This window comes from Pogona vitticeps, chromosome 1, assembly GCF_051106095.1.
Source record: "Pogona vitticeps strain Pit_001003342236 chromosome 1, PviZW2.1, whole genome shotgun sequence".
Lineage (NCBI taxonomy): Eukaryota > Metazoa > Chordata > Lepidosauria > Squamata > Agamidae > Pogona > Pogona vitticeps.
In genome coordinates, this window is record NC_135783.1 from 176429118 (window position 1) to 176442727 (window position 13610).

A 13610-nucleotide genomic window follows, 5' to 3' on the forward strand; every position below is an offset into this window, starting at 1 on the left:
GGGAAGGATGGATCAATTCAGCATTAGCAGTTTCCTATGATGACTAGCAAACTGTCTATGGGGTGTTTGGGACCAGTTCCTGTTATGGAAATCTCCAGTCTCTCAAGGCCTTTGGAGAAATGTGGTGGTAGCTTTTCTTGGACCATTTCTCTGGGAAGGATAGGCAGTGAACCTTGTTGCAGAAACACTGCATCACCCAACTGGCTGCTGTGTGGACATCGGTTTTGCTTTTATACTGCTGCCAATAGCTTAAGAATATTTTCCCATTATACTTCTCCTGTTCTGGTTAGTAATGGGTCAGTTTGTTCAAGCTCTGATGCAAACTGTATTTTTGTTGTCATGTAGGCATGTATGAATTTTAATGACAGCGGGGCGTGCGTCACACAATGTCCCCAGACTTCTGTCTACAATCCTGCCACCTTCCAAATGGAAAACAATCGGGATGGCAAATACACCTATGGTGCTTTTTGTGTCAAAAAATGTCCACGTAAGTAAGGCTTTTCTCCTAGGGAAGCATGATGCTTCAAAATCTTAAGAAACCATTGTAAAGCATGTCAACTCTATAGCCAGATTAATTATGAGACTGCAATAATAATTCAACTTCTTCAACAGCAATATCTTGAAGTTATATTGTGTTCCAAGAATGTCATTGTTGAGTGCTGACATTTTAATAATGCATTTTAACCTTAGAGCCAAAACTCTGTGCTAAATATTATGGTTTCTACCTTCAAAATCTCAAGTTCTAGCCAATAACTTACTTGTTATGTATGCCAGATGTCAAATATGGAACACATTCCAACATTTCCTTTTTTCGAAACAAAATCTCATTTTCATTTCCCTCAAACATGAGTGGAAATTATCTTTTATGTCTGACCTTTCCTTGAAATTCAAGTGTGTGGCTTTGTAATGTCAGTAAAAACACCCTCAATGCTACCAGGATACATAAAATATTATTCATGAGTCCACAGAACAGCTGCAAAGGACAGTCAGCAGGATGGAGTCTGTTTAAAACTCCCAGATACTCCACCTTAAATGCATTTCAGACATAGAATACCAAACACAAACTTTGGAAACTGTTTATGCCACCTATTGCCTCTGCATTCATCAGAAACAGAATGGAAGGCGTGCTTTTAGGAAAGCTTTCTTTCCCTACTTTCTACAGAGTACATAGATCCTGATGGTATTGTCTCCTGTTCTACTTTGGGAAAAGAGCACACCAGTTATACTCATGTATGAGCAGAGTTTTAGGAGCAACAAAGAAGCTGATACTCAGCAGCATAACTTCTGCCACATGAGGCTGGTGATCTTACACAGCCAAAGTTATGCTGCTGGATTTCAGACAAAATGTTTGAAGGTTGTGGGCGGATAATCTGATGCAGGTGGGATTCATAGGAGCTGGTATGCCACACTTGCAAGGATAATGTGAAAATTAAGGGATAGTGAATTTTTGCTAATTGTTACAGAAAACCTTTATTCCACCTCTAGATTACTTTGGTGTCTCACTGGAGCTACACATACCACTGCCCGAGAGCCACTGCTCTAGCTCTTAGTGTCCATTTGCCACATCAGACCAGTAAGTGAGACATGAATGAGATGAAATTTGAGTACTGGCTTAGGCCATTGTAATGTAATTAGGGAAATCGAGTTGTACATAATTGGCATTGGGGATTGATATTAAAAGTGGCCAGCTCCTGACCAGTTATTAAATTAAACTTCACCGTTTGCTATGAACAGAAATATGCAACCTTTTTGGCCATTGTTTTGTGAAGTTAATTGGTGTTATTGTCAGTGTGGAATAACCAGTCACTTTAGTTTCGTGCCTTCATGTGCATGAGGCCAAGATAATTGAAAGCATCTTTTATTTTATCCAGTGGTTGGTACCAGCTTGGCTGTGACTGGGGCTATGTATCCTTTGATGCTAAAATAACATTTTTAAACATATTCCAAAATACAATCCTCATTAAGATGGAGTTACAGCGTCAGCATCTCAAGGGAAATGAAACTTTTAAAGGATGTTGAAATTAGCAAGAACACAAAGCAGCGGGTATACAAAGAATGTAAGCTTAGAAAAGACTTCAAAAGAGAGAATGTAGCATCTGAGGGAAATCTATAAAGAGAAACAACAAATGTGGTCGCAGGAATGTAGGTCCCACCTCCAACTTGCTCCACCATCTCAATTTTAGAAGGGATGGTGTTGAGAGCATCCATTGTGCACAGCGTGCAGACTGAGTTTGTGGTGTTCCTTTTTTCCTTAGACAACTTTGTGGTTGATATCAGCTCTTGCGTACGCGCCTGTCCCAGTCCCAAGATGGAAGTTGAAGAAAATGGCATAAAGACATGCAAGCCGTGCACTGACATTTGCCCTAAAGGTATGTTTACTGTAATTTCAGTGGCCACCGAACTAAAACTTTAGTACAAGAAGAAAAAAATGTAGTTAAAACGCTAATGGTTGCAATTATGTGTTATAATGCATAGTTGTGTGCTCAAATGATACAAATCCAGGAACAAACTTAAAAATGAAACCAAACTGAGTGGCAAACACAGTGTGGTTCAGTATACATTGTTCTACCTTGGAATCTGAGATGAAGGGTCAGATCTGGATCTCTCTGGAAAAACGTCTCCTCTTCCAAGGTGGTAAAAGGAAGTGAAATACTCGATTAAGCTTAGGAAATGATGGGGAAGGATTCTCTACCCTCAGAAAATAAATGAGAGTGGCAGCAATATTTTAACCGACATTTAGTTGAGCCACCATTCACTACAGTACTAGAATCATCAGCCACTCTCAAGGAATCAATGCATCCAATACCAATTGGTGCAATTCTTCATACATGCAATCAGAACGCTCAACAAAAACCAAGGGGCGTCAGAGCACTGCTAAATGTCACAGCAGTGGGTCGTTCCAGTTCCCAGTGCAATGGCTGTGTGAAAAGCAGTTTCAAGCTGAGGAGGTGGAAGGGGGAGCCAAGGCTTAACTTGCCCTGCGCTCTTCTACCAGAATCAGTTGTTTTTTTTTTTAAAGCTGGCCCTTGCTGCAGCCAAGGATTGCTTCCAGTCATGAAGCACCACTTTGAGAGAAAACAGCTTTGACAAGCTGTTGAGGGCAGTACAAGCTCCCTTCTGTGCTTTAAATCGCTCACAATGAGTCATTTGTGCTTCTTTAAGATATTTGGTAGCAGACTTGGGCTTTTGACAGATTGTATTACCACTGGCTTTCCAATGGAAGTCATAAGGGTTCCCCAACATGGGCCCTCACAGTACCCCAGGGTCTAGAAACTATGGATAAAAGGCTGTCTTGCTAAGCCACAAGTCACACATGCTGAAGTCACAGATCAATCTGTGAGATCCAGTGCAGTACAGTGGTTAGAATGTTGGACTTAGCTGGGTTCGAATCCCCACTTGGACACAAAAATCACTGAATGACTTCAGGCTGGTCATAATCTCATAGGGGACCTAAGTCAAGGATTGTTGTGAAGACAAGGTGGGACAGAGGAGAACCACGTGTGCTGCTTTGCACTTATTTGAGGAAACACAGTGTATAGATGTGATAAATAAATAAATAAGCATTTCCTCTGCTGATATGGTGCTAACTTGCTATTAAAGTCAAGTGCTGAAGTCAATGGGAGAGGAGGCTGACAAGTATTATTTAATGGATTGATACTTCGTTAGGGTTCTTACCAAATTCTCCCTTCGCATTGATTTAGTGCAGAGTTATGCAAGAACATTTTTGCAAAGAGAAAGAGAGAGAGAGAGTTTTGGTGCAAAATATTGCTCTCACCAATGTGTGAACTCTGTAGTGAGAGAACCAGAAAATTCTTTACCATCTTCACAAGTGTGGAGAAGAATATTGTATTTTCATATTTCCATGTCTGATTTATCTCCTATGCTCAATCTTCTCTCAAAGCTTTCTATAGCCCTCCTCAGGTGTTACACCTGAACAAGTTATAGAAACATACGGCTCCCTACCCACTCTTTCTGCTCATGATGTCAGCTCTCTCCCTGACCTTCCCCCTACCTCAGTTGAGAAGGGAGCATTGAGGTTTGCTTGTACATGAGTAAACTTAGCTAGTATATAGTTGGGAACTATCCTTGGTTATGCTGAGATTTCTACCCATGTTCATAGGTGAAACCTTGTAGGATGGTTCAAGCAGGATCAAGAACAAGAAGGCAGGGTCTGGGCAGGCCCAGCATAGTTAATTCTATGGTCACTGTCCATTTGCAGTATTGTGCACTTGGCCACCAAGTATCTCTTTAGTGTGAAAAAACTGGCCTTTCATTGTCCTTCAGTTTAAAAATCCCTAGCACTGAAGATATTGAGAAAATGTTTGGATACACCATTTATGCATTATAGTACTCACTGATACAGGTTGCTATTGATTCAGCCTCTAACAGTCATGGACATGTCAGACAGCCCTAGTCAATCCTCAGTTACCTGTTTCATGAATTGACATGAGAAAACGAAAGGGATAGCAAGTGTTGTTAGCTGCTTCAAAGGAAATTGAAAGAGAAAGAGAGACACGGAATGTTCAACTGTATTAATTCCCCTGAAAAGAATTATGACTATTTCGGACTACTTTTATTCCTTCAGCGGTGGAATAATATGCCCCAGAGGAAAAATCATACGGTACTGAGGAGGTGAAAGAAATGTACAAGCTTTTAATAGGAGCTTTAGATTTTTAAAAGGAGTTTCACTACCAGCATATGCTCAAATGTTGTCATAATGCTTACTGGTATGGAGCATTTCTAATAGCTAGCCTGCGAAGGACCTTTAAAACCTTTTACCTTTTTGACCTGCTTCTTACTGAGTCGGTAAAACCTGTGTCTGGTTTGTACTGCCCTGTACTGGGGTGGGGTGGGGGGCTTTCATGAATGAAATGTCATGTCTCTACAAAGAAAACCACCACATGAGGGAGAAAGATATACTGTCCCACTTCGGTTACAAGGCTGTGCCCCAGGGAGAATTTGGCCCCAGTGTTTGGGTTGTGTCATTTTAGGGGCCATCTGACCGCTACTCTGACCTCACCTTAAATGCACAGTGTGCATGGCAACTGTCTGGATGCTCAAGCTTCTAGTCCTTATTTTTCATCGCTATATATGAAGACCAGCTGTTGTAGCTAAACGTCACAGATAGCTAGCTCACTTGCTTATCTCCTTCTTCCATTTAGCATGGTTATTATTACCACTGCCTTTGAAATCTACCTCCTAACACTGCTGCCCTTAATACAATTTCTTGAAACAAGCGATCATGTGTGCAGGTCACAGACATTAGCTGAGCTTCTTATCACCACTTTACACTTTACTGTCCAAGTATTTCTTTGTGTCCTCTGGCCTTATGCTCTTATGTGCTTAAAAGAGTTGAAGAGTTAAATGTATAGGACTCAAAGGGATGTTTCTAAGAATATGATTCTGTATGAAATGAACAGTAAAGAGGTTTGCACCAGAATCCAGTGGAATATATGGCCATAAAAGTCTGCTTCCCTGTCTTCTCAGGACGTGTGTCCCTTTATTCTTTCATCCCCATTTCTCAACATTTCTAGTCCCATTTGCTACCTCCCTGCTCTTAGCCTAAGTCCACTTGGTTTCGCAGCTCCCCTTCATAATTCCCACTCATAGTGACATATAACCTTTTGCTCAGAATTTTAGAAAGGTTTGTTTTCTATGACATTCTCAGAATCCCTTAGCCAGCATGACCAGCTGACCGGGGGATTATTCTGGAGTTCTCATCAAGAAGAATAACCTTCTCGATGCTGTTTCTGGCCAGGGATATTTAGGAGAGATTCCTTAACCTTCTAGCTGAATGTCTGCCTGAAATGTAACTGTATTGCTTGATAACATCCTGTGACTGATTCTTGTTTCTCAAGGTTTCTCTGCTCTCAGTTTGATTCCAGGAAAATTGGACTATTTGCCCTGTTTCCCACTGATACATTACAGATCATCCTGGATTTTCAGTCCCTTTATGCACTTAAAAGCCAAACTCCTGTTTCCTAGTGTAGTAAATCACACTAGAGTAGACCCAATGAATCAGTGGCAATTTGCTAAGTCAACTCCTCCCTATGTTGCATTAATTCAAATGGGCCTATTTTAACTATAGCTTACTGTAACATAGTCACACTTAGAGTAGGCCCATTAGAATCAATGGAACTTATGGAAGAGTTTACTTGCTAAACCCCATTGATTCAGTGGGCCTATTCTAGTGTGATTTATTACACTAAAAAACAGAATTTGGGCCAGTGAGATAAATATGTAAATGCATATTTAACTGAAGTTTTTATTTTTATTTTTACAGCATGTGATGGCATAGGAACAGGAAGTTTGATGTACGCTCAAACAGTAGACTCCAGTAATATTGACAAATTTGTCAACTGCACAAAGATCAATGGGAACCTGATCTTCCTTGTTACTGGAATTCATGGGTGAGTGCAAAGAACCATGAGATGAAGCATATAAACAACAGCTCCAATAAACTGTGCAACTTTGCTGCTATTCCAGGTTGAAATGAAATACCAAGTCAGCATGACCATCACTAGTAACCAGTTTTATTTTGGCATATGAATGTGTCTTCCATTGAACCATGGACATCAAAAAGAACCACTTTGGCTTGCACATCTTGAGGTTGAAATCCAGCTTCTGGAATAGTTTTAGGGTTCTGTTCAAGCCTTTCTGAGTCTATTTTGAAAGAATCACTTCTGTGGGGTGTGTGTAGAATTATTCTGAGCAGTCTCAGGAAAGACAGAGCATCAGTGAGAGACTCAGAGGGGCTTGTGGGCAGAGGCCTTTACAATTTGTTGCCGGTGTTCAGTTCTTGCCTTCTATGCTGCACTTTGAAGAAGGAAACTCCTGGAGGGTCAGTATGTGGTCCTTCTGATTTCTTTCTCTGCTTTGCCATGTCAGCAAAGAGATCCTTATGAAATTCTCCTCTTGTGTATTCTTTTCTGGAAGTCATGGTTCTGAATTATGACATTCCATGCTTCCAGAGCTGCACCATGTTAGCAATCTGCTATTCTTCTATTTTCCTTCATTTCCAAACTTCATCTGTATGCAGTTTGCCGCAGATTTTAGCATATTGTTTCCCCTGCTCCTTTTTGAAAATTTGCCAATATACATTAATAAACATCTGCATATATGCATGTTGATTAAATGACCCTGGACCAAAGAAGCCTGATAAAATTGTGTGATCAGATCAGGTGTTTTTTTTTAAACTTTGATTTGTTTTGCATTTTTGGTGCTGATTTAATTCCACATGCTTACACACTGGTATGCATCAGCAGCTCATAAGAAGAAGAAAAATGATGTGAGCTTAAAAGCTGTAGCCAACTGCATGTGTGCCAAATCTGAAATTAATTTTTGGAATTCTCTTGAGTTAAATTGAGCAGCCAGCTGTAAAAAACATGGTAGAGCCAACTCAGAAAATAGTAGCAAGTCCTGGTGTCAGGTCAGGTTTTTTGATGCCTGAACATGTCCTTAAGAACCCTATAGAACCTTATACTGTAGAACTCTAGGAAAAATCAGAAGCCTGTATTCATCACATCTGGCATATATCTCCAAAAAGGGTTAATTCCGGAATGGAATTGAACAGTAGTTTCCAGTCCAATCAAAATTCATCTGGGTATTCAGGTATAAGCCTTTTCATTGTTGCAATAATTCCAGGCAACGTCAGCTTGTCTAATTCTACAAGCTTTATTTATTTACATTGCTTCTATATTCCATACGCACAAAATAAAATCTCACATACTGACAATATCATATTGCTATGAAAAACTGTAGGCACAAGTGCTTAAACAGAAATCCATCCTTGCAACTTGTAAAAAGCTGCAAGTTCAATTGCCGTCTAAAGTTCTTCCAACTAGAAGTTGCAAACAAAAGTACATTCAAAAACAAAACTTACTGTAAGTTGTAGGCAGAACTTAACTCACATTATAATTCTGTTTCAAAACTGTAGGAGCTTACATTCGAAAACACAGGAGCTTATAGCCTAAAAAGGCAAATTTAAAAAACAAAAGACAGAGAAAACATGTGTCATTGCTGTGCAGGTATCATATTATATCTGATGGAAAGGAAAATGTGGCTTTGCATTTCCAAAAGGAAAGCTCCCTGTAACTCAGAGATCTGTCTCTTGCCCTTAGGCAAAGCATGAAGGTTCCCCTTGGTGCTATAGAACACATGCACAAAGGCAGATGAGATCTCATACAGACAAAGTTGGGGATTAAAAATAGCTGCTGCATTGCATAAAAACAGTCTGTGCAAGTGAAATTATGAGAATTGCAGATTATAATTTTAATAAACGCTGAAAGCTTCAGCAAAGTACCTAGGCGTGGTGCTTTGGCTAACATTTGTAAACAAAACACTGAAAAATAACAACACTAATAGGACTTATTGTGTATCAGAAAAAAGAATTTGGAATCCAAATCCATGGAGAAGTTCAAAGGAGGACCACTCCAGAAATACCTTTAAAGCTACTTATCTGATTTCATTTTACATCTGCTCAGATCTCCCTGACCCCTGCACATGTATATTTCAGTGGTATGGCATCTTCCTAAAGCATCTAAATTATAATCCATTAATTCTGGCATTTTGGCAAACTATAGGTAAAGTATTCACAAAGGCTTTCATGGCCCGGTTTTTTGGGCTCTCTGGCCGTGCTCTGAAGGTTGTTCTTCCTAACATTTCACCAGTCTCTTTGGCTGCCATCTTCAGAGGACAGGGGTAGCACTCTGTGCTCTGGGTAAAGTGTTAAACTTTTATAGGTAAAGTGTTAAAATTTACATCACGCCATGGGTTTGATTTCTTGGTTGAATCTGGATTTGGCATTTGGCAGGCCATGATTTGAGGTGCTGTGTCAGACTGTGTCTTTACTAAAGAAATGCATTTCCTTGCCTTCCTTTTGAAAAGTTGTTTCTCTTCCTATTGGCAGTTCTTTTTCAGCAGCAAAAAAGTGAGTTGAATTATACTGAACAAAAAGTGTAATTAAAACTGTAATCCTGGTTGGAAAAGGTTGCAAAAAACAGATTGTAAGACACAAAGGGAGAAGCTTGATCCACAAAAACAAATTAATTAATATTTGTTTTTCTGTGACGATTGCATTTCTATCCTGCCTAACTCTGTGTAAAACCTGGAAGTGACACCTGTTTCATTGCTACATTGCTGAGTCTTTGAGATCTCTTTCCCAACTAGTGTCCTATGTTTGTTCTTGCCATTTGAAGAACAGAGAGGGGGGTGCTATGATACACCCCTCATGACTTTGTATATGAAAGCCTGAAGGAAACGTTATATTTATTTAAAAGCCTTTAGAAAATTCTTCAAGCATTAAAGGCAGACTCTAGAAGGCAGTCCTCCTCCTCCTTCTCCTGCTCCCTTAATATCTAGACCAGTGATGGCGAACCTATGGCACGCATGCCACAGCTGGCACACAGAGCCCTCTCTGTGGGCACACGAGCCGTAGGTTGCCATAGAGAAATACTTACCCATCCTCTGATCCTGGATTTTGGCACTCCCCTTTGCTGGTGTAGTGGTCCAGTTGAGGGGTGCAATGGCGAACATTACTGGTCTAGCCCAATGGGGGATTGGAGGACCAGTAAGTATTTATTTGTTAATACCGCCATGGGGGGGGGGAGAGAGAGAGAGGCATCTAACCCTTGCAGTGCAGGAACAGTTGTTTTTTCTAAACTAAAACCTCAGGATTCAGGTTTTAATTGCAATATTGGCACTTTGGAAATAAATAAGTTGATTTTGTGTTGCAGTTTGGGCACTCAGGCTCAAAAAGGTTCACCATCACTGATCTAGACCTTTTTCCTGAAATCCTGCTGTCAGCATTTTTATTTAATGGCATGTTGAAGGCATCTTAGCATTCCTGAAGTAATCAAAATAAGTCTTGACTGTCCACATTAGTGTTTCCCAATTGAATTCTGAATGAAATTAAAAGAAAGTTTGAACTTTGCTCTCTAAATAAATCCACTCCCTAATCAGTAAGACTCTATTATCTACGTATAAAGTGCCATGCCAGCTATTGTTGTTACGTGCCGTAAAGTCACTTCTGACTTATAGCAACCCTATAAATGAGTGATCTCCAAAGTGTCCTGTATTCTACAGCCCTGCTCAACTCCTGTAAACAGTGTTTTTTCTAGGAAGTCAATTCATTTCATGTTTGGTCTTCCTCTTTTCCTGCTGCCTTCCACCTTTTCCAGCACAATAGTCTTTTCCAGAGAATCCTGCCTTCTCATGATGTGCCCAAAGTAGGACAGCCCCAGCCCCAGTCTTTCTGCCTTCAGTGATCTAGGACTCACTTGTTGGTCTTTCTGGCAGGCCAGGGTATCCACGAAGCTCTCACCCAACAACCCATTTCAAACAAATCAATGTTTTTCCTGTCATTTTTTTTTTACTGTCCAGTTTTCATACTCATACATAGTGATTGGAAATACAAGTGTATGGATGTTCTTGGTCTTGGTCTCCAGTGGCACATCTTTGCACTGGATGATCTTTTCTAGTTTCTACATTGCTGCCCTTCTGAGTTTCAGCCTTCTTCCGATTTCTTGGATACATTCTCAGTTCTGATTGATAGTTGTAAAAGACTTTAGCTATTTCAATTTCTTCATTGTCTATGTTAAAGTTGTGTAGTTCTTCTGTATCCATGGGTTGGAGTCTTGAGGCAGGGGGTAAGCAAGCTTGTTTAAATTCTCTCTAACCAATATTCTCCCATGATTTGAGGGATTTGCCTCATCTTCTTTCCAGACTGTCACTAATATAACAGTAGCCCAATATTCCTCTGTATTTTCAGATTTTATGCTAGTATTGGTTATTATTTGATTGACTCAGTGAATGAGCCAGTTATTTCACCTTAGAACAGGAAAAAAATCAAGTCAACTGGTGTCAGATTACACCCTTTCTACAATCATTTCTTTTCACATCCCACAAACAAGCTTTTCCTTCCCAGCAACCTTGAGCCTTCTTCCCTGTCCTCACCTGTGGAGCTAGAAAGTAACGTGTTACAAGCAAGGTAATCTGTAACACATTACTTTTGAGGGGTGTCGAGGGACAATGACTAGAGATGTGACTGTTCAGTCAACCTCACATGTTGTACATCCTTAGTTTTTTTTAGTTGTTTAGCTGCTTTCTGTTATTTGAAAACGAAGATGGGCACAAACCTCAGTTTGGAGGTTCATACCGATTTGTACCTGTGGTGCTGTTAGTTCCCTTCCCCTGCCTCTCTGGCCAATAACCCACTCACCAGTTGGAGTTCACTCCTCACCTCCTCTTCATCTGTTCAACCAATCCCCAGCAGGAGCATGGGTATGTCTATCCTGCCTCCTTGTCTGAGTGGGCAATCAGCCAAGGAGGTGGGGGTGGGAAGTCCGTGCTCCTGCTGGTGGTTGGTTGAACAGCCAGTGAGGAGGGGGAGAGGATCACACACTTGCTGGTGAGTGGGGGGATCCAGACGGGGAGGCGGAGTAAAGGAACGGGAGGCTGATGCTCATCTCTACTTGAAAATATACCACATTGGCAGTGGTAGTGCTGGCTGAGAAATTCTACACCCTATTTTCCAAAGACTAACTTTTCTAAGTATTGCAATTTCCTGCAAATGTTTCAACATGATTTCATATTCAGATCATGACAATGTATCGTTATTATTTTCCAGAGACCCTTATCACACTATTGAGGCGATTGATCCACAAAATTTAAATGTCTTCCAAACAGTGAGAGAGATAACAGGTAACCTACAACTGTGATGCATACTGTAATTTGAACTCTTTGCTTTCCATTTTTCTTTTCCTTTATGTTTTGTAATATAAGCTGAACCTCGCCTTGTTAGTAAGAGCAAGAGGTTTCTGGTTCAAACTTTCCTCAGCCATGTATTTACTGGGTGGGCCCAGACAACCCTTCTCCTCATGACCTTCTCCCCATATACTGTAGCAATACTATTTTACAGGTTGTTGTTAATGCTGCATTTAAATTGAGTTAAGCCTTGTAAATTGCTATCTAAATGTAAAGCATTATTAATATATTACTACTAATAGTATTATCTGACCTAATAGAAAGGATCTCTGTGTACTTTTGAGATGCTGGCTGTGTTGCAAATATATAACAAGTACACCATTTTGTGGCTCAGGTGGGTTCTTTCCAGAGAGTGTGTAATAACACAAATTTGTTGCCTTGTTGATACTCACGTGGTATCTCTTAGCATTATTCTTTTGTTGCAAGGCCATTGTCCGAGCAGAAACCCAGAAAGTCTCTCTCAGAACATAAGCTTACATACCCAAAGCTATACAGGGTGGAGAATGATAACTGAATAAACATACAACTAAACAGAAGGTTTTCTTCAGTTGTACCATGGAAAACCCCAATTTGTAAATGCTGCTCTTATGTTAAAAATGTCTTGTATCATGTTCAGTTAGAATCTAGAGCTATACCTGCAAATAACAGAAAAAAACTTATAGCCCCTGGTTGATTTCCATTTATAGTCATTAGGCAGTCAGGATTGGGCCAAATCAGGCTGCTTTTCAAATTTGCAAAGCAGCATCCAAGACAAATTCTGTGGTCAGTGCACACCTCTTACGAAGTGGTCACATAACAGGATGTGCATTGAATATTTCATGTTGCTTTACCAAAATAAAGTCCCCTGCTGTTTCTCACATTTCTTGCTGTTGTGGCTTCTAAGAGAGGGAGAGAGAGGATGTTGAAATTAGTTCTGGCCTATGGAACTTTATGCCACAGAACACTTATTAGCCTTTAAAGTGCCCGGTACTCTTTATTACTATTCTCACCACCACTACCACATTTTTCTCTGCTGAGAAGCACCATCAGATGTGGCACTGACATTTATACTGATGTGGATTCTCAGGATGGGCAGCTACTGCCTTGCCTCTAAGAATGATTTTTGCAGAATCAGATTTCAATAGTATTGAGTGAAGCTGTGACTGCAACAAGGATATTCACTGGTGTCTCTGGTTTCATCCTCTTTAGGGTTCCTAAATATACAATCATGGCCTGAAAACATGACAGATTTCAGTGTGTTTTCAAACTTGGTTACCATTGGTGGAAGAGCACTATACAGGTAGGGGATATACATTTAATAATAAACCTCTAATAAGCAACATTCAGAAATAATAACTTTCTAAAAATGCATTGAGTTTATTTGTTTGGTTATGTTTGGTTATAGAGCTAGCCTCTTGACAAGAAGTTGTCTTGATTTAGATCTGGATCATTTTTTCTGTTCCGCAAAGAGATATATACATATAAATGCATACCAACAAATGCCATGCCAATTTGTCCTTGATCCATACCTCTCATCTATCACTTCTACACTGTTATCACTACCTTTCCGGTTCAATTGTATTAGTTACTTGTTTACTAATTTTATTATTTTAATAGTTTTTATTTTGTAGCCACTTGAGGAGTAGTTGTATTGCAGGGTGGCATAACGATTTTCTCAATAATATGTAAATAATTCCATAACTCTGAAAGGATGGCGCATAACATCAACAACATAAGCAATTCCGCTGCTGAAATATGGCGGGGGGGGGAGTGTATTTGTCTGCAGGCATTGTAATCTGAAGTCAAGAGATTGTCTCTCCAAGCCTGTTATGAGCTGAGCCCCCAACAATGCTAGCTCACCTATGTAA

The 13610-nt window shown here is 40.1% G+C and overlaps 1 protein-coding gene across 4 annotated transcripts in view; it reads left to right on the plus strand.

Annotated features, from left to right (window-relative positions):
• ERBB4 (erb-b2 receptor tyrosine kinase 4) overlaps nt 1-13610 on the plus strand; it is a 1032003-nt gene that overhangs the window by 772320 nt on the left and 246073 nt on the right. For all 4 annotated transcript variants that reach the window (XM_078379181.1, XM_072977738.2, XM_078379170.1 and 1 more), the window contains exons 7-11: nt 346-487; nt 2256-2369; nt 6284-6410; nt 11627-11700; nt 12952-13042. In XM_078379181.1, coding sequence (XP_078235307.1) covers nt 346-487; nt 2256-2369; nt 6284-6410; nt 11627-11700; nt 12952-13042 — 548 coding nt within the window. The remainder of the gene's footprint in view (nt 1-345; nt 488-2255; nt 2370-6283; nt 6411-11626; nt 11701-12951; nt 13043-13610) is intronic.